Source organism: Schistocerca gregaria, chromosome 2 (genome assembly GCF_023897955.1).
Source record: "Schistocerca gregaria isolate iqSchGreg1 chromosome 2, iqSchGreg1.2, whole genome shotgun sequence".
Taxonomy (NCBI): domain Eukaryota; kingdom Metazoa; phylum Arthropoda; class Insecta; order Orthoptera; family Acrididae; genus Schistocerca; species Schistocerca gregaria.
This window is the reverse complement of record NC_064921.1, coordinates 822676443-822699656: the sequence shown is the minus strand read 5'-3', so window position 1 is coordinate 822699656 and position 23214 is coordinate 822676443. Positions and strand designations below refer to the sequence as shown.

Here is a 23214-nt window from a genome sequence, read left to right as displayed (position 1 = left end):
TTGCTGAGCCAAACAACAATGCGCAAGCTATTTCCCACCATGCTAAGCAGCCAACAGTGCAGTAACAGTGCAGTTTAAACTTCCTAACGCAAACCATTCAGAGAAGCTATGACGATTTTATTTCATGTAGTTCTATAATTGCCCCCTCCCCCCCCCCCCCCCCCCCCTATATCACTAAGGTCACCTAATTCTAATGTGCGCTTTTGAGCTGATTAATTCAAGATGTTACATTAAGATGTGAATGAGGTATTTCTCACTCGGGATATTTCCACACTATCACAAGTAGACATAATTTAACTTCGTTTATTTGAACAAGTAAACTTCGAACACAAACAGTCACGGTTTCTGAAGCAGCGCAACAGAGAAATTAAACGTTTTGCAGCGATTCTTCCTTGTATTGTGAAGGAAAGTTTCATCACAAATAACTGTTCTTCAACGAAACCGGAATAGATTCTTGAGAGCTTAATTGTTCTCGTGAGCAATGAAAGGTCTGTCTTCAAAACAAAGTACGTATGCAAAGTTGTATCTCACGGGCAGTACGACTTGTCCACGGCGCGAACACAAATGCTCAGAGCGCAGATCGCGGGCGACGTCCTATCTGAGGCTGTATCCAAATAGTGGTGGTATTTGAGTCTCTGGCTGGCGGAGACAGAACTGGCTCTAGCTGGCTCCGTGCTGGGAGAAATACTAGCGCGGCGGAAGGTTATAATTTTCCTATTGGCTAGCGAAGCTGCAGCGAATGCAGCTAGATATACGTGTCTGGAGTGACGCCTGTTCTGCGCCCTCTAGCTGCTTACCGGGAGACCCTCTGTAGATTGGCGGGAACCAGCATGACCGCAGGTGTTGGACTGACGATAACCCGCTGAACAGAGATGCGTTGCGGGTTGATGGCGTCGCAGGCGAATCCGAGATAGACACCAGTTTACACGACAGTTCTCCCATAAATGATAACAAATATAACTACAATGACTGCACACTATCTCTAAATTATTGAAACTGCCTAAAATTACTACTAGGAAACAAAGAGTCGTATCATTCCAATGGCAAATTACGTCCTTTTCTGTTAGCACAGACTTTTTGTAACTAATGCATCTGATTCCCAGATTGTTATTTTATCATGTTTCGTTGACAAGCTTTCCAAGATTTATGCGTTACCATTTTCTTCGCCGCAACGAATCTCTGTTAATTTTATATGCTACTGATACAATTATAATGAAATATTCAGCTTTTCGAGCTCTTTAAGAGGATATATTATGCTCTCTGACCTTTTATGGTGCAGCAACACAAACACAAAAGTAAATCGTTTCGAATACAAGCAACCCACGTAATCAGATGAGCAGTACATGGACACACCAGCTACACGTAAGTCTGATATTTCCGAGTCGCTACCTATACATGTCCATCGCGAGGTGAGTCTTCTCTGCAGTGACTGCTTTAAGCGACTGTGCCACACCCCCTCTACTACCAAGGGCGCCATGTTCGTTTCAGTTAGACGTTGCCGACTCATCGCTACTTGGGACAGCTTTTCGTGTGGTAGAGAACCCCTACAACACTACCTAACCTTTGCCATGCTTTGTGCAGTTTCTTGCAGAGTATGTGTCTATATGTCATGTAATCTCACAATTTCGCTTATTATCGAAAGTACTATCACTTAGGATATGATGTGATATTTGACATGACATCACAATTGAGGATGGCGATCCAAGATGGTAGACCTGCGAATACGAACACACTTCCTAGGTCACTTTTCATAACTTCAAAGTGGCGGGAAATCAAAAAAATCATTCCTTGCAAATGAGAAAAGTAAACATCATTTAAATGTACCCAACGAGGGTACAGAGAATGAAAGAAATATTGATGACTTCATCCAAACTATGCGCAATTTTAGGTGAACTTAAGAACTGTTATAGCTAATCTAGATGAATCAGAATCGTATTATCCAACGTATGACAGAAAATACAATCATAATGTAACAAAAGTGTTTCATTTTGTGACTGTAAAGGAAAGAAATAAGATTTTATCTAGAATCGCAAATTTTTTAATTTTTACTATTAAAAACAGTCTTGATCACAATTTATTTATCAAGATGACCGGTTTCGACCACAACTGTTGTCACCTTCATACCCACAGGTTGTATACAAAGCTTTAGTAAGAGGGCTACATACATTAAAGAAGATACATAAAGTTATGAAGCTATAAAAAGATGAATTACCATTGAGTATGAACCTCTTTCTGTTGGAGAATCAGTACTGGAGAGACCAGTGCAAATCTTACTATACATAATGGAGGCTCCACCCACTTCAGGCTGGATGATGTCATTACTAACCAATGAGTTATAAGTCGAATTACAATTTAAAATTTCTCAGTTCAAAGAAAATTGTCAAGAATTAAAAATAAATACATGGTAAACTTAGCTTATTAAACAGCTATTGCCAATTGAGAAGCGTTAAAATATTTAACTATGTAGTAAAAATGAACTTCGGTTTAGCTGTACATGGATTGCCTCTCAAGGCCTGTTAGTGAACCATTTGGAACCACTGGTTCCCATGGTGAAGTTGGACGCCGTTCCAAAGATGAGGCAGCAGGCTTCTTTCCACTGATATTTGTTGTAAAGTCGATAGTTGAACTAGTGGCTGCCATGGTGAGGACAAACGCCAGTGCAAAGATGTGGCAGCAGGCTTATCTCCAACGAAGTTGTTGTGAAAGTGGAATGGCGAATACTGTCGCGTCAGACGATGTATTATTGAGCTGCAACATGTCTTTATTGAAACGATTTTCAGTGGGTAAGCTGCAATAATCTGTAGCTGACATGTATACTACATTCTGCACAAATACAATACGAAGTAGTTATCTGTATGTATGAAATATTGTCTATGAAGTTGGTCTGTAAATTACATGTGACAATTTTTAAAGGCATTGCTATGCCTCAAGTTATATGCCAGTCTTATAAGCTAATAAAAATAATGAAAAGCGAAGAAAAATTACAAAATTTTGAGCCAAAGTGGCAATAATTAAAGACTGTGAATTAGCAGTATGCAGTCTAACAGCATATAAGTAAAAATTCTAAAACAGATAGTCATAAAATAATGTTAGGCGAATAATATTACAATGTAAAGATAAAATATTTCCTAGAAGTTTAAATAATTTTTTAAAAAAATTTAAAAAACGAAGGACAGGAAAGTAAACATTCCTAAGAAGATCATCGAAAAGCTCAAAAAAATGTTTGTCTTAGAACTGAAGTTGTTCCTTTAAAACACATAATGCATTACTTAATAATGAATTAAAACTCGTAAAATAAATCAACCAGAAGTTAATAACTAATAAAGCTGTTGCAATCAAGGTAGATAAAGGAAATACTCTTGTCATTGTTAGCGAACATGATTTTGTTTCCAAGAATTTACAACTTTTTAACGGTAATGGAATAACTGAGGTTAATAAAAACCTGACTTCAAGATTTCAAACAAAAATTAAAAAGCTGATTGATGACAGTGACTCTTTACTTTCACCTAAAAATAATATAACACTTAAAGTTATGAACCCCACTTTACCTAAGTTGAGATCACAAATCAAATTACACAAACCAAATTTACAAATTCTTCCAGTTGATAATAATACCAACAGGCCTCTTATAACCTGAACAAAAAGCTTAATCAAATCTTAAAATCCTTCTACATTTATGAAGAAAATAGTAGTATTAAAAACAGTTTTGAATTAACAAAGTTAATTTATGATATGATTATTCAAAAAACCCAAGGTTCGCATCGTTGGACATCACAAATCTTTACACAAATATATCTGTTCAAGAGTCTATCTCTATTATTAATGATAACTTAATGTATCACAAAATCATGAGCCATGAAGAAATGGTAGAATTCATCAATTTGTTAAGAATTACGCTAATATTTTAATTATTTTTCATTTAATAATAAAATATACATACAGGAAGATGGAATTGCAATGGGGAATTCCCTGGCTAGGACTATAGCAGATATATTTGTCAATTATGTTGAAATTCAATTTTATCAAAATTAATCCAGAAATGACAAATAAAATCATATACTACTAAAGATATGTTAACAACACATTGCTATTATATGACAGCTCTAAGGAAGAAATTGAGGCTTTCGCTAACAACTCAAATAATTTACATCCAATACTTGTATTTACAGTAGAACACGAAAGTACCAATAGTATTAATTTGCTGGACCTCATAATTACAAATAAGATTGGAGAACATAATATATCTATTTATAGAAAATCCACATCAACTGACGTAATAATAAATGCTAAATCATGCCATCTATCAAGATACAAAATGGCATTTTTTAAAACTATGATACATAGGATACTGAAATTTCCTCTCCAACATGATGCAATCCAGAAGGAAATTGATACATGAAAACAGATAGCAGTTGCTAACAATTATAATTCCCTTCAGGTTGATCTGTTATATCAAAAATTAAAAGAAACAAATTATGCTCTTACAAATTCCAAGAAGTGATTTAAAAAAATTACATACATGGGACCTATTTCAGTTAAATAAATAAATTATTTAAGAATACAAGGGTGACAATAGCTTTTTAAGCTAATAACCCCCTACAGATGAAACTGAAACACACAATTGGAGACTCAAATATATACCAAAAGTCAGGCGTTTTAAAAAAATAACATGTAATGACTGTGCGAAACAGTATATTGGCCAAACTAGCTCTAACTTTTCAACACGTTTCAAAGAACTTACTTCTGGTACTGCACGTACCAAATCAATGTTTGGTCAACATCTTGATGGTTACAATCATTCTGAGGGTTGCATTTCAAACATTTTGAAAAAAATTAAATACTGTGCCAAAAGGAACACTGTAAGATAGCTTAGAAGAAATTGAAATCTTTTCACTTCAAAAAAAGTAATCCATTAAATGTTTTAAACGAATAACTTCAGTTCATAGATAAACATTTTTTTTAGCTTTTCGATGATCTTCTTTAGAATGCTCACTCTCCTGTCCTTTGTTTTTTAAATTTTTTTAAAAACTATTAAGACCTTTAGGAAATATTTTATCTTTACACTGTAATTTTATTCATCAGACATTATTTTATGACTATCTGTTTTAGAATTTTTGCTTATACGCTTTTAGACTGCATATTGCTAATTCACATTCTTTTATTTTTGCCACTTTGGCACATAATTTGGTAATTTTTCTTCCTTTTTCATTATTTTTATTTGCTTATAAGAATGACATATAACTTGAGGAATAGCAAAGCCTTTAAAAACTGTCACATGTATTTTACATACCAACTTCATAGACAATATTTCATACATACAGATAACTACTTCGTATTGTATTTGTGCAGAATGTAGTATACATGTCAGCTACAGATTATTGCAGCTTACCCATTGAAAATCGTTTCAATAAAGACATGTTGCAGCTCAATAATACATCGTCTGACGCGACAGTATTCGCCATTCCACTTTCACAACAACTTCGTTGGAGATAAGCCTGCTGCCACATCTTTGCACTGTTGTTTGTCCTCACCATGGCAACCACTAATTCGACTATCGACTTTAGAACAACTATCAGTGGAAAGAAGCCTGCTGCCTCATGTATGCAACGGCGTCCAACTTCACCATGGAAACCAGTGGTTCACTAGCAGGCCTTGAGAGGGCTGCCCATGTACTGCCAAACCAAAGTTCATTTTTCCTATATAGTTAAATATTTTAACGCTTTCTAATTGACTGTAGCTGTTTAATAAGCTAAGTTTAGTGTGTATTTATTTTTAATTCTTGACAGTGTTCTTTTAAGTAAGAAATTTTAAATTCTAATTCGACTTATAACTCATTGGTTAGTAATGACATCATCCAGTCTGAAGTGGGTGGAGCCTCCATTATATATAGTAAGACGTGCACTGGTTTCTCCGGATATGGATCCTGTACATCTCCCAAAAACTTGATCCTCTTCACCCATTTGTCTCCTCCATCCTCTCCCACCCCCACCTGCTGCCGCGCCTGTATTCTCACGTCCCACCCAGTCTCCATTTCTCCACCCTCCTTACCCTCTCCCAAGGTGGCTTCCACCGGCTCTCCCTCCCTGATGATGTCCTCCTCCCCTCCATCTACCCCTCCTGTCAACTTTGATCAGTCCAACTTCCTGTGTCTTTTCCTTTGGGCACCCTCCATCCCTTCTCTCTGGTTTTCCCCCCATCCCCCGTTCCTCCACCCCTCTTCAACCAGGCTTCCACACCCCATTCCTCCCTTCCTAACTCCCCCTCTCTCCCCTGCCTGTGGCATCTCTGTTATCCCTTCTCCCTCCCCCACCCCCATTCTCCTCTCTTGGCAGGTCCCCGGACTCGTACACACTCAGTGGGCATTCGCGCGCCGGAGATCATCGCCATCAGTGTCTCGTGTGTGTGCCTTCGTTTGTGTTTAGTGTTCTTTAGCCGTCACGGCACCACTGTTCACCTGTGCCGTCGCAGTCGTCCGTGTTTTGTGCACTGTGTCAACGGGTTTTATTGTTTTTCGTGTCTACAGTTTTTGCCTGCCATTTTTATTTATTATCTGTACCACCCTCATGTCATATTTCGTGCACCACTCGCGACTCAAGAGCAGCATAATATGCTGCTGACAACCCACCTCTCTATCACATGATTACAGTAACAATAAAGAAGATAAACTGGTTTATCCAGTATTGATTCTCCAACAGAAAGAGGTTCCTACTCAATGGTAATTCAATTTTTTATAGCTTTATAGCTTTATGTATTTCCTTTAATGTATGTAGCTCTCTAATTAAAGCTTTGTATACAACCTCTAGGTCTGAAGACGACCACAGTAGTGGTCGAAACCGGTCACTTTGATAAATAAATCGTGATCAAGACTGAATTAATAGTAAATATTTGTACGTGTAGCACATTCTTTGATTTCATCAACAGCTCTGTTTTATCTGACTTCATCTGTTACTGATAAAATAAGCTTAGATAACAGTAAAATAAAGAGTAAGAAAAATATACTACCTTATCTATTATCTATTCTTGGTTGATTTTTTAAATGTTATAAAGAAATTACGTGCGATAACGCAATTTTTACTAGGTCTTCTAGTTCTGGAGAGGCAATTTTTAGATTGCCTGGTTATAATGTTGCTGGAATGAAATTATAGATAGACTTCCTAAGGAAGGAAAAATTGTAATAGAATTGATGGAATTTCGTGTACTAACTATAAAATATGAATCAACTTACAAGTTAGAACAACGAGAAAATATTCTGAAAAAATCGGAAGTTAAGATATCTTTTTATGAAGTACAACTCTAGAAGTAGCAGGATTGAGTAGTAAGAAAAATTTCGAACTAGATATCACATAACTCTGCATTATTTGATATGCCATAGCTCGAATTTATTACATTTCAGACATATTGTAAAAATAATCAGTTACTTCACTCTTCGTTATTCGACCACATTACATGGAACAAATGAAATTTTCCCACAGGAAATCTGGAATATTAACCCACAAAATAATATTCTCAAAGCATACAATCCATTTCTCGATTTTAAATGAGTTACACTACACACATCAGATGCTGACGTAATTCCATGTAATTTCATAACGAGCTGTCCTATCTATGTGATTAATATAACATGTAGAAATAATATTGTAAGTTCATGGGAAAGGACTAGGAATCTTTGCGTGGAACTGTTAATGAACAAATTCCTTCAGATACTTCAACGTATGTAGGAATGTATAGTAAGAAAAATTTAACTTACAATGCTTGGCACAGAATACTTACTGAAAGTTTTTAACTATATTTATGAATAAAAATAAGAAATAGTTAATGAAATTTGAACATTATGTTTTCATTTCATTTTAAAATATTTTCAGGAAGATAAGGAAAACAAAACTGAAAAATTTAGTAAGGTAATTAGAAAATGATTACTCATTGTATTTCTTTTGTATAGCGTTTTATATGTAGATTATATTAGCATTTTGAATTTTCAAAATGAATTAAGATTTGCGTGAAATCGATGGAAAGCGCTAGCTGCAGGACAAGTCTGCTTCAGCTGTACTAGGAGTTTGCAACTCATATTTTGTTCGGTGGCAGGTGACCTCTAGTTAAAGATAATACTGACCTAGAGCAACAATTTCCGTCAGTGAAAGAAAGGTTGCACACTGAATGAACTTACGTATACATTCTTATGCTCTATTTGTAGTATGTCTTACGTGAAACATTCTCTCGCGCCAATCTAATGCAGTTGAAAACTTCTTTCAGAAATGGCGCTGATGGACGATCCATTGAAAATAATAGCGGAACATGTTTTACTTTAAACATAAATTAATTGTTTTTAAAGTTATCTTCAGTATTCCTCCTATTATTTACATGTTATTCACGTTTCTTCACTTCCGATAAAACACGAAAATGTGAAGAAAGTAACTTATTTGCATCCAAAATGAACTGATGGAAGTAGTGCTTGTAGAATGTACTTTGTCACACGAATACCTAATATATATACCATTTTAGAAGATATTTACTGCGTCAAAGCTCTAAACCGAGTATGAAGACTGAAGGATTTTGACCATTATCTCATAAAATCATCAAAGAATCAGTGGTTAGAGAAGAACTAGCTATTTGACAAAACGTTTTCTATTCTCGCTTCTGTACGATCTATAACCATGTAAAGGGTAAGTTTAAGACCCATCCTAATTAGCAGGTGGTGTGTTTCATCACAAAATTATGGAGCCCTCTGTTATCTCAGGAGCAAGATGCACTGACGCACTGGAGGTCAAAGCCCGGAAGCTCGGTTTATAGGACTAACACAGTGGACGGTGTTTGCACTTTTTAGGAATGAAGTTAATTGTGTCCTATTAAATTTCATAATCTTTAAATGGACAATATCAAACAGCTAAAGCATTGTTGCGACTGTGTAGAAAAAAGAATATCAATGAATTTCATAAAGATAAGTAACGAAAAATGGATTTGTAAAGAAAGTGTATAGAGACATCAGAAAATTAAAGCTACATGTGAATGTGGTAGAACTGTTGGTAAAACAAGAACACAAAAAAATCAAGTACAATCGACAGTTCATAAAAATCGTTTGGCTGCTCAAGAAGAAAGAATTAGGAAAATTTTGAGCAAAGGATAGATATTTTATATTCACCATAATCCATTACGTTTTATTTTCTTACGTTCACTTTTTATAAAGAAATATTAAATTTCGTTTTCTTACATTTACGTTTTATATGAAATATAAATAATAATTTGAAAATTGGTGAACGTGATACGAAAAAATGTTCAGATTTATTGACTTTTCTAAGTAATTTAAAAGCAATTAAGTGATTTAGACCTGAAAAGTAGATGTTTTGTTAAGTTCTGTGTAAGTTCTACTGAGCTAGCTCATGAGGAACGAGAGATATAATCTACCAAAACGTACTACTCTCATTGTATATAGAAAATCTGACACCCATGCAGACGGAACCACACGTGGAATATTTTTAAGCTACACTGAAGCGCCAAAGAAACTGAGAGAGGCATGAGTATTCAAATACAGAGAGATGTGAACAGGCAAAATACGGCGCAGCGGCCGGGAACGCCTACATAAGACAAAGAGTATCTGGTGCAGTTGTCACATCGGTTACTGCTACTACAATGGCAGGTTACAAAGATTTAAGTGAGTTTGAACGTGGTGTTTTAGTCAGCCCAGGAGCGATGGGACGCAGCATCTTCGCGGTAGCGAAAAAGTGGGGATTTTCCCGTAAGGCAATTACACGTGTGTACATCGAACATCAGGAATGCAGTAAAACATTAAATCTCCGTCATCGCCGCGGCTAGAAAAAGATCCTGCAAGAAAGGGATCAATGACGACTGAAGATAATCGTTGAGCATGACAGGCTTCCACAAATTTCTGCAGATTTCAATGCTCGGCCATCAGCAAGTGTCAGTATACGAACCATTTAACGAAACTTCAACGATATGTGCTATCAGAGCAGAAGGCTTTCTCGTGTACCGTTGATGACTGCACAACACAAAGCAATACGCCTTGCCTTGGCCCGACAACACCGAAATTGCACTCTTGATTACTGGTAACATATGGCCTGGTCAGACGAGTCTTGTTTCAAATTGTGTCAAGCGGATGGACGTATACGGCTATGGAGACAACCTCATGAATCCATGGACACTGCATGTTAGCTGGGGACTGTTCAAACCGGTGGAGGCTCTGCAATGGTGCGGAACGTCTGCAGTTAGAATGATACGGGACCCCTGATACGTCTAGATACGACTCTGGCAGGTGACACGTACGTAAGCATCCAGTCTGATGACTTGGATCCATTCATGTCCATTGTGCTTTCCGATGGACTTCGGCAACTCCAGGAGGACAGTTCGACACTCCACACGTCCAGAATTGCTACAGAGTGGCTCCAAGAACACTCTTCTGAATTTAAACACTGACGTTGGCCACCAAACTCCGCGGACATGTGCATTTTCATCATAACTGAGACGCCTTGGAACGTGCTCAGAAGAGATCTCCAACCACTCGCACTCATACGGAATTATGGACAGCCCTGCAGGAATCATGGTGTCATTTCCCTCTATTATGGGAATCGGTGATGATACTGACTAGTTGTTCCAGTTATCGACATTGATATTGGCAAGATATCGACCGCAGGGATTCGCAGACATTCGATAATGTTTTACCTTCAAACTTGAAGTTGATAACAAATGAAAAAAGGAATATTTTTCTTCGTGTTATATAATTAAAGATTAATAATTTCGGATTTTTGCTTTACTTGTACTGTGAAACCTTGATTTTTACCAAATTTCTTGGTTCTAATTCAATGGGAAGTACGCTATAGGTTTTGGTGAGTGAGGTTTCGAGTATCAAAATATGTGATAATCGGCCATTTCTTTTGATAGTATTGACTTAGAAGCTAAAATTTTTACATTGGGAAGGGGCCATAGGACTTGAATATCATACGCCAACCTGTTGCAGAGAAAGTTTGCCTTAAGGGACGGACAGACAAACAGACAGATGAAAAATGACCAAAAAATACTTTTTCGTGTTATAGTTTTTCAAATTAAGCATTTTCGATTTTTTTTGCTTTAAAATTGTACTCTGAAACCTTGTTTCTAGCCAAATTTCATGATTCTAGGTCAACGGAAGTATCCTATAGGTCTTGATGAATGAGTTTTGCGAATATGGAAATATGTGACATACATAGCTGTATCTTTTGACTGCATCGACTTGGAACCTTACAATGTTTATACCCCTTAGAGACCACAGCAGTCTCTGGCTGCTGAAGCAACACTGGGATCAGCTGCGCATAATGGGAGACGGGACTCTGTGGTGTGGGTAATGAGAAGCCTGGGGGCGGGGGGAGGGGGAGGGATAGCAGTGTGGACTGGGGGACGCTAAAGTGCTGCCTGTGGGAGCTTACAGGGACCATGGAGAGCGAGTAGGGCAGCTAGGTGCAGGCGGGAGGTTAGACGGAGGGTGGGGTGGAGGGTTAATGGGAAAGGAGACTAATAGAAAGACTGTGGGTACATAGGTGAACAAAGGTCTGTGTAGTGCTGGAACGGGAACAGGCAAGGGGCTAGAGAGTGGAACAAAGACTAACGACAGTTGAGGCCAGGAGGGTTACAGGAACGTAGAATATACTGGTGGGAAGGATCAAGGTGGTGCAGGCCGTGAAGCAACCATTGACATGAAGAAAGTTGTGCTGACAGCATGCTCAGCAATGTGGTGGTCCAGCTGTTTCTTGTCCACAGCTTGTCAGTGGCCATTCATGCAGACAAACAGCTTGTTAGCAGTCACGTCCACATAAATGCAGCACAGTAATTGCAGCTTACCTTTTGGATCACTTGACTGGTTTCACAGGTAGCCCTGCCTTTGATGGACTGGAGTAGGTGATGGTGGAAGTGTGACACTACAACGCAGTCCTTGCTATGAATTTTTTCGCTTACTTAACACATGAGACCATTTGTATACGATGTATTGTCTAGTGTAAATATGTATTGTAAATACTATGTTTAAATTATGTAATATTTAACATTGGCAAGTCAGGGCATATTTAGTAAACGTTGAAGTCTCAGAGATTGTTTTGTCGTGCCGCTGGGAGCGGGAGCGCGCCAGCGAGCAGTAGTAGCAGTGACGCCGTGCTCGGAGTAAGATGTACAGTCGAATGCTGCTATTCCTAGCTATGTTACATCTAACGTCTACTGTGTCGATCTAAGTACGACGGGAAAGTAATGGTCGGTATATCTGGAAGCATGGCCGGGCAAGTTATTATCGATTAATGGGCCTAGTGCTGAAGAAACCAGGGCTTAAATGTGAAGCGCACTGTGGGCCCAAGTCTCAACAGTAAAAGCCCATGCCACATTGTGTCGCCGCCGTGGACTTCCGTCGATCAACCGACAACGAGGGAAGTAAGATCTACGTAACATTCGTAGGATAAAATTGTGGAAGGCTTGCCAGTGACTGGTTTTCTCTGGAGTTGAACAATTAATAACAAGCATTGTATAATCGAAGTGTTGCATTCCACCCGACAATAACACCAAGTAGGTTCCTTCCGGTCCTTACTTATCTTATTGAACCAAGTGTGTGACGCCATAATCAAGAGAAAATGTGTTATTTATCAAATTATTAAAAAAACTGTTCAAATGGCTGTGAGCACTGTGGGACTCAGCTGCTATGGTCATTAGTCCCCTAGAACTTAGAACTACTTAAACCTAACTAACCTAAGGACATAACACACATCCATGCCCGAGGCAGGATTCGAACCTGCGACCGTAGCAGTCGCACGGTTCCGGACTGCGCGACTAGAACCGCGAGACCACCGCGGCCCGCATCAGATTATTAGAATAGACGGTGAAGAGTAAATTTCAGACTGTTTTGAACGTTTGATTATTATAGTTAATTGTTGCACTTAATAAGCTTATGCCAACTGTAGTAACTTAATAACAGAGTGAAGTAATAAAATTGATTATTAAGATATATTTCCATGCATATTCAGCTGAAGTGGCGGGCCGTGTGACCGAGCTGTTCTAGGCGTTTCAGTCTCGAACCGCGTGACCGCTACGGTTGCAGGTTCGAGTCCTGCCTCGGGCATGGGTGTGTGTGATGTCCTTGGGTTAGTTAGGTTTAAATAGTTCATAAGTTCTAGGGGACTGATGACCTCAGATTTTAAGTCCCATAGTGCTCAGAGCCATTTGAACCATTTTTTCGGCTGAAGTTAGTTCAAGGATATTTCACGAAATTATAAAGCTTATTCCACCTGACAATCGCCCAATTAATGAATTATTATCATTCAAAACATAGTTAATTAATTATTGGCACTATATTTCGTTATCAGTAGATTAATCTGTGCAAAGTACGTAATTTTATAGACAGAATGACAGTCCATTATTCAAAATATAGATAGATAATTATCTGTGTTGTCAGCATTGCACTTAGCTGACAAATTATGAACAAAATCACTATCAAATTACTTATTGAAAGTTAACCACTAATGTTTTAGTGTAATTAGATTTTTATGACATTATTTTATATGATTATTGAGGGTGACACAGCTCTCATGTAAAGTTTCACGTTCCACTTGCTGCGCTACAAACAGGTAAACTTTATCTTTGACACAATTATTCACGTATTTAACAGTACTGTCGGTAATCAGTTGAGCCGGCGATCAATTTTTTAATTGCTTTAACAACTTAATTATTTCTTTCGGCAAAATTTATTTCCAATTTATTTCCATTATTTTCATTATTATGAAATTACTCATTCAATAACGATCAATTTATAACGTCTCCTGTTTCCGCGGAATAATCATTATTTAATTCGGATTCGGATGCCTTATCCCGACACGGGTCGAAATTCATAATTCACGGTCATTGTTAACTTGTAATTTCACAAATACCGAGTGGTTGGGTGGTGTTATAGAAGGACTTATGGGACAGTTGTTGCATCTCGGTCTGTTACGAGGATCTGTGCCATGTGGCATGGGGTTGGGAGTAGATTGCGATGTATTCTTTTCTGAAAACAAATCGTTTGCAAGCGTTGTAGTGGAGCGTCGATGTTCACGGACTTTGCCGTTCCTCTCAGGACGTGGAGAAGTTCGTGTCTCCGTACCAGCACAGTGAGGACCCAGTGAGCGACTTCCGCCAGCTGCTCCAGAGCGAGGGCTACCAGGTGCTGCGCTGCGACGTGGCGCCGCAGGTGCTCTTCTTCCCGAGTGAGATGCAGCGTAGAGGTGAGCAGCTCCTTTACCTTTAGTGTCAGCCAGTGTCTCAGAAACAACGCTTTACATGTGCTTGGGTGCAGCTAACGCCAAAACCTCCAGCTGTCCGACACTCAGACCTGTACCAATCGTCGTAAGTCGATAGTGTGTCAATCAAAGCTCCGATTTAGTTTGTACTATGTGCTGTCGTCCAGTAGAACGACGTAAACGTTAATTAAAAGCAACATGAGATCTATGGAGCACACAAAAAGAATTACGATCAGTAACTATCAGGAATTGTTTCCGTGGGGAAGTTGGTAGAGCAATAGATCGTTGTACTAAGCATACTGGGCTTAAAACCCAATTAATGCAATTTTTATTTACTATATTACGAGTGAAAGTGTTATATGGAACTACGTCATGTTTATAGAACTGTGCACCTGGCTGTCTGTTTTCACTCCGTTTCATTGAAAGCACGTAGTAAACCTACAGAGTATATTTGCAGTTTCACAGAATATACAACCAGAACAAAAAGGAAGAAACAGTTGCATCACATGTGCAGAAGTAATAATAATAATAATAATGGTCGCAGTAATAAAAGTAATAGCCGTAATAATAACGAGCGTAATCCATTCAGGAATTAAGGCTTCACAGTACTGGCTGCTTAAGAAGAAGTGTATGAAGAAAATTACTTTTGTTCACCAAGCACATTTGCTAAAGGTTACATTTGTGCATCCACCCTGGAGATTGCCGAATGAAAGATTGTGCCTGAAACAGAACTTTGTCGAAGTTTTAAAGCCATTATCCACCGGTGACGGTGAGAATTATGCAAATGTGGAGAACCAAACTGACTGTATGTGACGGGCTGCAGCTTAAGAAGATTTTTCCGTTGTTGCTGACTAATCTCTGCCGAAGAATCTAGAGTACCATCAGACATTTTACGCGTCAAATGCTTGTAAACTCTGAAGAAATGAAGATCGGACGGTTGATAAATGAAGGTTGTGTTTGCTGGAATTACGTGAATTGCGATTTTGTTTCCTGGTAGGTTATTTTGTGCGTGCTTGTCACGAAGAACACTAATGTCTTCGTGGGGTCCATACAAATCCAGTATTGGCAGAAGTTTCTCTCATATAAATTTCAAGCTTAAACACTTAAAAGGATTTTTAATCAAAGGGGTGCGAACCCGGGACCTATAGTACGACGACCTCACTCTACCAACTAACACACCCCGAGATTTACAACACAATCGCTCACAGATACGCTTTTCCAGTGTTCCGTAGTGCTACTTTTAATTGCCGTTTACGCATCTTCTACCAGATGACAGCACGTAGCTCCAACTAAATCGGTGTTTTGGTTGATGTTCTTTCGACATACAATATGTGCTACCGATCTGAGAGTGTAACATCTTGGAGGTTTGGGTGAAAGCAGCAAAAGTGGGCAATAACTGTAAATCAAATGCTTTTACAGACCCCCCTCTCTCTAGTCGCTAATCGCATATCTAGTGTGCATTCCTTGCTCAGTATGGTTCAAATGGCTCTGAGCACTATGGGACTCAACTGCTGTGGTCATCAGTCCCCTAGAACTTAGAACTAATTAAACCTAACTAACCTAAGGACATCACACACATCCATGCCCGAGGCAGGATTCGAACCTGCGACCGTAGCAGTCTCACGGTTCCGGACTGCGCGCCTAGAACCGCGAGACCACCGCGGCCGGCTTGCTCAGTAAGTGTGCAGGTTAAACATTAGAATGTTATTCCTCATGAACCCCTCGATGTGATGTTATAACTACCCGGACTTGGTAGACTGGCCTCAGGGAATATGAAGATTCTTGCCCTCCAGCTGCTGTGGAGAAATTTTCTCTCGCTGCAAGATTGACCTCAGCTGACGCGAAGATGAGGTGTCCTCAGGATTCTGTGGAGAAAATTATTCCCGCATCAGTTCCGGACAATGTCTCGACAGCCCAGCAGTGTTTTTGGTGGACTAGTTCCAGGACGAGCTGGTTGCAGGTTTGACCCAACTTCTCGTAGAACGAGCCATAGGAGCAGATGTGCAGAGTGTTTCATAGTGTCGTTGGTTTTCTTGTCATAAGGGGAGACTTCAATTTAAATGAGATATTGAGTGCCAATTATCCTCCCTCCATTAGGGGTGAACAACATAACTCATAGAGAGGACTGGTGTGTGTGTGGGAGACTTGGGTGTGGGGGGCGGAGGGCTGTACTACTTTACACACAGGTTGAACATTTCATTACAGAATACAAAAACATTAACCTGAAGACAATCTTCATTAGTAAATTTTTGCTCTGTTTAAATATCACAATGCAATCATTCAACTGGTAAATCAGACTCATAGGATTTAATGTCTACAGAATTAAAGTCTGCTGCAAGTCAAGACACAGTTATCAAAACACAAGCTCATTTAAACATTGTTGTCGGCATCGTGTTGTCGTTGTGACTTCTAGGGCATCCTGAGCTACGCGTACTGTAGCTTATAGCAGACTGACTGCCTTACCTACTTCATTTTTGGATATGCTGGTCCTTGTACTTCTCTTTGCGTAGGTCATCTTGTTGCATCCCTTGCTTGTTTTTCTTGCTGTTGTTGCGTGGGGTGCTCGTAACTAATGAAGCAGAAGGTCCGACCACCACGTAGTCGTTCGCCGGTGCTCCTGGTTGCCCAGGCTACTGACGAGACAGTTTTCCGAGTTACGCGCTGACGCGCAAAATTTCCTCGCAAATTGCCCGAACCGATCTCTTAGCATCGGAATTCAGGCAATCCTGTGAACCTGTCCGTGAATATTTTTTAGTTCAGACATTTAGGACAATATTCAACAATTCTGTAAAACATCTTGTTCAGTACAATTACTAAAATCTTTAAATAAATTCTTGTAGCACATTGAGTCATTCCAAAAATGTCAGACATGCTCCTACATCTCCACTATGGCCTCCAATTAAACAAATGGGAGAAAATTCTGACCGATGTCATATATGGTGTACTGCAAAGACGCAGATTGAACCTTCAATAGCAATCAGTTTCCTTACTCCAATACGGTAATTAATCCATCTGCAACAAAAGGAAGGCAGGTTAACATTTAGAAGGGCACTCTCAAAACTAACATGTATTAATACCACGAAAAGTAGTAACTACTGCAACCTACATCCTTCTGAATCTGCTTAGGGCATTCATCTCTTGGTCTCCCTATGATTTTTATCCTCCTAGGACTATTGGGTGGAGGAGGTGGACAGAGAGAGGTGGAGAAAAGACGGAGAATAAGGGAGAGGAAAAGGAAAGAGAGAGATGAGGAAGGCAGACATGAACCAGTAGAGGAATGGAACAAATACATAACAGGGAAATGCTGGGTACTCACCATTTAAAAATAAGTACAGTTGCTGTTATTAGTCAATTAATCGTTTGCTGACACACAATGCAACAACACTTCGTCATGCAATTACAGTGTCACAACTCTGGAATCGGTGAGGGTGGCAGTAGTCTCGAAAAGAGAACAGTCGACACAAAGTGTTCGAATGGTGCCAACTTCTAACGATCTGAATTTATTTCTTTTATTTTTTTGAGGGGATGGGATGGGAGAGTGGCATCCAACTCATCATGTCCTTTCTACAGCTAGTCTATTGTAGGTGTGTAACGTGTAGATTACTGATTAATAATAATATCAGTACATATGAGGCTCCAGGTGCCACCTGTGAAGGAAACGACTCCTGGAGATTGACTATGACCGTGAATCTGTAATCGGAAAAGGTTTAAAGAAAAACTACATGAAATAAATTAATATTGTGTAAACCCCACGAACCCGTTTTACTTCCAGAAACTTCAAAAGCACACCTTTATATGAGAAGTTCCCCAACCATGTTAAAATTCTGATAATAAAATCCTTTGATACAGTAATACAGTAAAACAATCTGAAGTTAATTTGATAAATAGTGACACAATGTCCTATAGCTTTGCTTACCAGTAATAGTCAATTTACACGTCTGGCCGCATTTCGCCAGTGCAACACATAAATTCTCCTGTCTTAAATTACTGTGTATACACATCGAAGCACACCCTTCCAAAAGACACATACAACGCATGCAACGACTAGTACAAATACACTGAAAAGCAAAACCAAATAGATGATGGGTGTAACTGCTATTAGTGATCGAGTCAACAATCACTGAAGGTGAACAATCTTTACAATACACTACTTTTGTTTACAGACATTAGTCTGCTACAGAGCATAAAGCAATTAAATTGCTTACAATTGTGTTTCTCGAAGAGGACAATGTTTTTGAGTCTTATCTGTTCTGGGTCGGCGTGCTGTGGCGACGGCGGTGTGAACAGTGTGAAGTTGCTGATATGATAATTGTAAGTTCATCCAGTCATGTCCCTGGCATTAAAACATCCTCGTTCTTTTCATGCTGTTTTGGCTGGCAGTGGTAATAAGTGACGTAGCATCCATTTGTCGTAGGCCGGAACAAAGTAACTGCTGCTGCAGCACCTGAGGGTCGTATTAGTTTACCCGAAGCTTTCACAGGGGATAGTTTGGCACAGCCCACATCGTGTTTAAATTAACCTTCCACTTGCTATACTTTGCCAATTGCGAAGCTATACAGTCCATCTACCGTTCTCATGAAATCAGTCACTAATATAGCAAAACAGTCCACAGTTTCCACATTGGCAGTTAGTGTTTTAGCACGTGTCATATAATGTAGTCAAGAAAATGCGCAATATTAGATTCACAACTCATGTAACGCTGCTGAATTCTAAACCGACGACTATACTGTCTGTTCACGAGTGCATTGTCACTGCCACACGCATCGATCTCCAAAACCAACAACGTTTGCATAATACGACGTACGTTTAGAACATCCATCATGAAGTCAGATTTCAAACCGGCCTAACACAGGAAATGTCAGTATAGGCACACACACTTCATGTGCTACAGTATATAACCAAATTAAAAATATTCCACGTCATCAGAAACATACCTATGGTATACAAGGTAGTAAAAGAAAGAAAAAAATTATATATCGTTATTAGTCATGGCATCACACACCCCACAATGCCAGTATTGGCTCTTCTACAGAAAAGTATTACGACCACTAAAACAGAATTAACTACCGCCCAAAGACGTAAGTATTGCCTGTTAAACAGGAATGTTTACGACCACTCATCTAGAATTAAGTAAAGGAAAAATCTTGAGGAAATGTAATTCATTCAGGAAGCGAGTACCTTAAGGCTTCTGCTCATCAATCTAAGATCCTTACCAAGTTGGGTTAACAGACGAGATAGAGCCAGTAAGGAGCAGCCCGTTAAGTAGATGAGAGAGCATTGCAGAGATGCTAAACAAACGCCAGTGGCAGACTTTGCAGGAAAGCCGTTGTTTATTTATTCCATGTTGCTAACATTCCAAAATGAATAGCATCGGCCCTTTGAATAATCCGTGGAATTTGTATATTAGACTTCATTGTTATTACTGTTTGAACATGGTTATGGTCTCGTTAAAATAAGTGTACCTTCCCAATCATATGGCCGTGTTTGGTTCAGTTGATAGTGCATACATGTAATATCAGCAGGTCCGTTATGGCAAACGCCTCGCCCCTCTCGTTGTTATTGTTGTGATGTTCAATCTGATGACAGGTTTGATGCAGTTCTCCACACTAGTCAATGTTGTGCAAGTCTTTTCATCTCTGCGTGATTACTACAATCTGCGAACCTGCTACCTCTATTGTTAATAAAGCTTCTACCATTCCAACCGTCTCTACCTGTCCTATCAACATGAATCTCAATGCTACCACTTGCCATTACCACATCTGTTTCGTCCTCAATATATTGCTCGCGATCGAAATTTCTAATCCCTTGTAGACTTCAGTCAAGATACACAGACAGATTATTACTCCTTCCAGAAGCATTCTCATAACTATTACCTAATTCAAATATCTGTAATAAACTCTGACAACCTAAGTCATCTTTCAGTCAAGCAGCTAGAATAATTTGATGTAAATGTGACAAAAGTTTCATTACACAGATACGAATCGATGTAGCAAGACTATAAGGACTGTATAAGAATTTATTTTTCAAGAACATATGTTGAAATAATCGAGCAGGATTGTATAAACCACAATTGCAAAAATTTTACATCATTACAAGTCAGTGTTTAGGTCAGTGTTGTGCTGCCTGATACCAATAAGCAGGCAATCACATAGGGCAAAAACCTCATAGGATTCACAATTTCTAGTCAATATATGTATCTGCACAGCAAATTCACTTTCCAAGTAACCATAGACAACTTCAGTCTTTCGGCCAGCAGGGAGACTAGTCAGAAGTATAAAATCAAATCGCTCCAACAGACATGAGGATGAATGACAATTTCTGTATTCCTGGCACGTAAGGAATTACTATAAGCAAATTCCTCAGAAATCACATTCTTTTGATCAAGCTCTATGACTACACTGTTTTTTCCAACTCCGTAATGGCACAAACGATCTGATTCGTCTTCATGATCTGAATCCATATCAATGTGCAGTACGTGATGCCTACTGTAACAGCGACATGCAGTACCTTCACTTAAACTTTCTTCAGTCATAGACAATCTTGTCCTAATTCCCTTCTCCTCCTGATAATTTCCATCTTCGTTACCTTAAACCTCAACAGTGATATCATCTGTTCATACTCACAAACAGAGTAAAACCATAACAGTAATGAACTAATTCATGAACATTCTTATCCATTTTAGTAATCTCTTCCTTACCCCCTGACATTTATTTTTTTGAACTAAGACTTCATTTTTCAGATTTATCTTCTAACACCGGTTTCAATGTAACATGACTTGAAATCTGTTCTTCAATGTGAGTAACTACTGCTTCATTTGGTTCCACTTCTGCCTCATTGTTTTGATACTCTTCCCAAAAACTTTGAAAATTATTTTGCAACTGCTTATTTGTTCATTAAAATCCGCCAGAGGTTAACCAATTCTGTGCAACAATGGAAAGTTTAGTCTCAACATTAGAAATTCTTACATAAAATTTTGTGTGGAAATCCCACCTCTACTGAAAGCTAAATACGTTGAATTTTATGGTAGCCTCTCTATTAACTGATTCATATTTCTGTAACTGTCCCTAGACGGTAGCAACACTATTTTCTATATTCTCAATTAAGTTTCTTGCTCAGTTCTAGATTAGTGCTTTTTATTTTCTTATCAAGACCGTTGAAACGAATTCCCCTCGCCCTTTCTGTTCTCTTCGTAACGTTTCATAAAATGAAGATTAATTTAAGTAATACAAGGTTACAATGTTACCTTTACAGCAACTTGCCCATAAAATGTGAATTGTGTAAAGCCTAAAGCAATAGTACATAAAAAGTAGAAGTCATCACTGAGCCACACACTACACTAATGATGAAAGGAAATGACTATCAAAACGATTGTAACTGTAAACATCTATCTGCATCATGTAGTCTTTACATTGATTCAGTGATTCCAGATTACCAGTGAGTACTGTGAAGCACCCAAACTGGAAATTCTTTTTTTTACAATATTACCACTATCAAAATTAATATTTTCAAAGCACAGTATATACCCACAAAACAACACATGCATTGGGTAACACAACGAGTCAAGCTAAAATACTGGGTCGCTTACTAACTAGTACTACAACATTCACATCTACATCTACAAGATTACTCTGCAATTCACAATTACGTGCCTGGAGGAGGATTCATCGAAACACCTTAAAGCTACTTTCCTACAGTTCCACCCTCAAACATCGCGCGGGAAAAACCAACACTTAAATCTTTCTGTGTGAGCTCTGATTTCTCTTATTTTATTATGGTAATCATTTCTCCCTATGTAGGTGTTGGCCAACAAAATATTTTCACACTCTGAAGACTGAAATTTCATGACAAGGTCCTGCCGCATATAAAATTGCCTTCGTTATAATAACTGCCACCACAACTCGTTTATCATATCCCTGCCACTTTCCCCGTTATTTCGTGATAATACAAAACGAACTGTCCTTCTTTGAACTTTTTAGATGTCCTTCATGAATCCTATCTCATGCGGAATAAATCGCAATCTTTGGTTTGGTATCCCAAGAATATCATCTGTGAACTCATTCCAATTTAAGTTATTTGTGTTTTAATCCCTAAGTACTTAGCTGGTTTACAGCCTGTTGTATTTTGTGATTTATCCTGCAACTGAAATTCAGCGGATTCTTTTTGGTGATCATATGGATGATTTAGATTCAACTGCCACTTTTTTCACAATACAGATAGCTTGTCTAAATCATTCTGCAATTCGATATGATCATCTGGCGACTTGATGTGACTGTAAATGACAGCAGCACCTGCAAAAAATCTGAGATGGCTGCTCTGATATCTCCTAAATCGTTTATGCATATTAGGAACAACAGAAGGCCTAATACATTTCTTTGGGGTACGCCGAACGTTACTTCTGTTTTACTCGATGATATTCCGTCAGTTATTACGAACAGTGACCTTCCCGACCAGATATCATGAATCTAGCCACACAACTGAGACGATACTCCATAGGGAGGCAATTTAATTAGAAGTCTCTTGTGGGGAAACGGTGTCAAAAACCTTTTCGATATCTAAAAATATGGACTCAATTTGACGCGTCCTGTCCATAGCAGTCATTGCTTCTTGAGAATAAAGAACTAATTGTGTTTCACAAGAACGAAATTCTTAATCTTTGTTGACTGTTTGTCAATAAATCGTTGTTTTCGAGGTGATTCATAACGTTCAAGCACACATTACGTTCCACAATTCTTCTGCAAGTTGCCTTAGGGATATTAGTCTGTAATTTAGCGGATTACTACTATTTCCTTTGTTGGGTATTGGTATGACATGTGCAACTTTCCAGTACTTGGGACGGATCTTTCCACGTGAGCGCGACTGTATATGATTGCTAAGTACAGAGCCATTGTGTCAACGTAGTCTGAATGGAAGCTGATTGGTACACAATCTGGAGCGGAAGATTTGTCTTCCTTAAGTGTTTTAGGTGCTTCGCTAAACCGAT

General features: G+C 38.7%; 1 protein-coding gene across 1 annotated transcript in view; it reads left to right on the top strand.

The window, feature by feature from the left end:
- The window catches only part of LOC126335162 (juvenile hormone acid O-methyltransferase-like), a 230888-nt gene that overhangs the window by 17227 nt on the left and 190447 nt on the right, over positions 1 to 23214 (top strand). Inside the window, exon 5 of the mRNA XM_049998136.1 lies at positions 14072 to 14219. Within this exon, the coding sequence (XP_049854093.1) occupies positions 14072 to 14219 (148 nt within the window). The remainder of the gene's footprint in view (positions 1 to 14071; positions 14220 to 23214) is intronic.